The 3,090-nt window shown below is 36.6% G+C and overlaps 1 protein-coding gene across 1 annotated transcript; it reads right to left on the bottom strand.

Annotated features, from left to right (window-relative positions):
• On the bottom strand, window positions 539-2,579 carry LOC18588308 (myb-related protein 330). The gene is made up of 3 exons (XM_018126694.1): window positions 2,270-2,579; window positions 2,020-2,149; window positions 539-1,476 (listed from the first exon to the last, which is right to left on the bottom strand). The coding sequence occupies exons 1-3, from the start codon at window positions 2,400-2,402 to the stop codon at window positions 831-833; spliced, it is 909 nt and encodes a 302-aa protein (XP_017982183.1). The 5' UTR covers window positions 2,403-2,579; the 3' UTR covers window positions 539-830.

Genomic DNA, 3,090 nt, shown 5'->3' on the forward strand with positions numbered 1-3,090 from the left:
GTGACAGTTGATGTGTCAAATAAACTGTCACATTAATAAAACAAAAAAAAATCTAATCAAAAGAAATTTATTAAAACAAACTAATAAGTTACAAAACTCAAACAATCCAACAACTATTTGCAATAACAGTCTTCAACTTAAACGATATTTGAAGACTTTGAAATCCAAACCCTCTTCTTCTTCTTCCTCTTTATTTTTTCTTTGTATAACAAAGCATTTATTATAAAAGGAGCCACGCAGAAAGGGAGCAAACTCCACCCAAAACACAAGAAGTACATAGAAATAGCTCAATCTCATCTTCTCCGTTTTCATTACTAAGCGCTGAGGCTTTTCTATACTCTTCGTGGATCTTTGGGGTCCGCACTGTTTCTGCTTCCTTCCTCTTCAAAACAACTACCAAACAAGGTAAAATAAAACATTTTCATTTTTTCACTCTACTAGTGCAGTCTACCCCCCCTAAATTTTTGTCATTAAAGTTAATTATTCCGTTTCATATATTTTTGTCGTAAACTATACAAAAACTTAATTTACACATGAGTTTTTGCTCAATCAAGATATTAATTTACTGAGTGAAAGCCCACTACAAACCTCAGTCGTATGGCAGTAACCAGCAGGTGTGGACAGTAGTACAGTGGCGCCACATTACATAGCTCGAGGCTATATATATAAATACACTGATTCTAATCTAAAATTTAGATTGCAGCTTGCCCTAAATGAAAACGTAGGGCCAATATTTTTTTTTTTTTTTGAAGAGCACGTAGGGCCAATATTAGCAACAGTTAATTCTTAAAACAACTGAAATGAAATATTATTAACTTGTTTAACATAAATTAATTTTCTAAATTGAGATAAGATGCTAGACTTAGGAGATCCAAGGTTTCACTTGTTTGGAAAAGGTCCGTACTAGGCCGCCAGTTATCAGGCCTTGCTAATTCATCCACCGAACTGTAAAGCTCAACATCATCAATGTTTAAGTTGAAGCCATTGCGGCATTCCCAATTGTCCACCACATTCTCACCATTTTCGTCAACCTGTTGAGTTTGATGCAAGTCCGACATTGGAGCATCCGATACAAGAAGTTCATTGATGTCAAAGTCAATCAAAAAATCCATCGAATTATCCTCGTTGATGGCTGAAGAAGAAGGGCTCTCACTGGCAGTGGTACTTTCAGATTTGGGGACTGAATTGTTTTCAGCTGTCTGACAATCTGATAAATGTGGGACGTTGACATTCACAGCCTTAGTGCACTTTACTGCTTTAGTTCGAATCACCTTGTGTTCAGCTGTCGTGATCTCCATTTGGGAGGATTTGATGCATCCCAGTTTTCTGAGCTTGTTAAGCTGCATGTTAGAAGTTTGGGTACCCTTGGGAGTAACATTCTTGTTGCCTTGCACTCTCTTACTCAAATTGGTGTTCCAGTAGTTTTTTATTTCATTGTCTGTTCGTCCCGGCAATCTTCCGGCGATGAGAGACCACCTGAAAGCACCCCAAAATCAATGAGATGATCTCGGTTGAGTCTTACACTGCAGACAATCACGTTCACCACAGGTAACATTAAATGTGAAAAATGAATGGGCAATCTCTGACAATTAGGCCCATCCAAATGAAGGCCGAAGTCACCATCAAGGGGTCTAATTTGGTGGGTCAGGTTCCCTTCCTTTTATTTTCAACTATAGTAAGTCTAGTTTACAAGTAGAAATTTGAGAGTCCCATCAAAACAGACAAATAATTGAGAAATTTGACTAATGATAAGAATCTTAACGGGCAAAACCAAAATCTTAAGCCACTGTTTCGCCGACGTTTAGTACAAAATAGCTCAAGACCATCATTTTCCTGCTATTATTTTACTTTTGCTTAAAAGAATTCACCGTACACCGGAACCAATTACTATTGTTAATATTGTATGATGATTAACTTTCAATTTATATATATATATATATATATTATGTTGATTAATTTACTATTATTAAAGCTGGAAAACTATTTACTGTAAAAAAAAAAAAAGACTATTTAAGTTACCTGTTACCAAGGAGCTTATGTAGCCTGACGATGAGCTCTTCTTCTTCGGAAGAGATGTTTCCTCTCTTAATATCTGGCCTGAGATAATTCAGCCATCGGAGTCGGCAACTCTTCCCACATCGCTTCAACCCTATATATGCCGTATAAAAACACAAGCCCATTACAAAGATTATACAAATGTATTTCCAGCTGAAAGGAAAGCAAATAAATTAAAACACCAGAAAAGTAAAGTTTTAAGTAAAGGATATACCAGCTCTTTGAGGAAGGTCTCTCCATTTCCCTTCACCATGGATCTTAATGTAGTTGGTCAGGATTTTATCTTCTCTCGCAGACCATGCCCCTCGGTTGAGTCCTACTTTAGCACAGCAAGGCTTCCTTCCCATTTACTATATATGAGGCCTTGCTTGCTAGCTAGCTAGCTCTCACTCTCTTTTTAACCAACTCTGCTGTAGGAGTCCTTACAGCTTATTATCGCTCGTCTTTTTCTGCTTTGCTTCAACCCCCTTGCTTTATGTAAAAACGCAAATACTTGCCTATAAATATGGGAAGCTGCTCAACAACTTTTGCACAATCCCATATTGAATATGGCTGACCTTTGCATCTACAGGCACTTGCCCCTAAATAGTATAAAATTGTAGGACATGCCAAGGATTAAAGCAAGGAATCGGAACGCATTTCTTTGTCCAAAAACGACAACTTGTATATTTCATGTCTCTTTAATTACTTGGTAATTTTTTTTTTGCCATAAAAATGTTAATCTTCGACTAACCGTTTTAAATATGGTTTGAAACTTTGAATTCTGAGTCTACATCATGTGAGGACCAATACCGTACTAGAATGAGATTAAAATTGCATTCGGTCACCTTTCCCTTGCTGTAAGCCATCTCTCCATTACGCAACTTGTATTTCATCAAATAGAATTGTAATTTTCACCATGTACAAAGTACGTGTATATGGTAACTATAGAAAAATATAAACTTAAGGTCATGTCAATTATTGTACATTGCCCTTAATCAACTGTCATGTCAAAATCTATGCTGCTGTAGCATAGATAGGTGTAAGTATCCGTAC

Source organism: Theobroma cacao, chromosome 9 (assembly GCF_000208745.1).
Source record: "Theobroma cacao cultivar B97-61/B2 chromosome 9, Criollo_cocoa_genome_V2, whole genome shotgun sequence".
NCBI classification, from domain to species: Eukaryota; Viridiplantae; Streptophyta; class Magnoliopsida; order Malvales; family Malvaceae; genus Theobroma; species Theobroma cacao.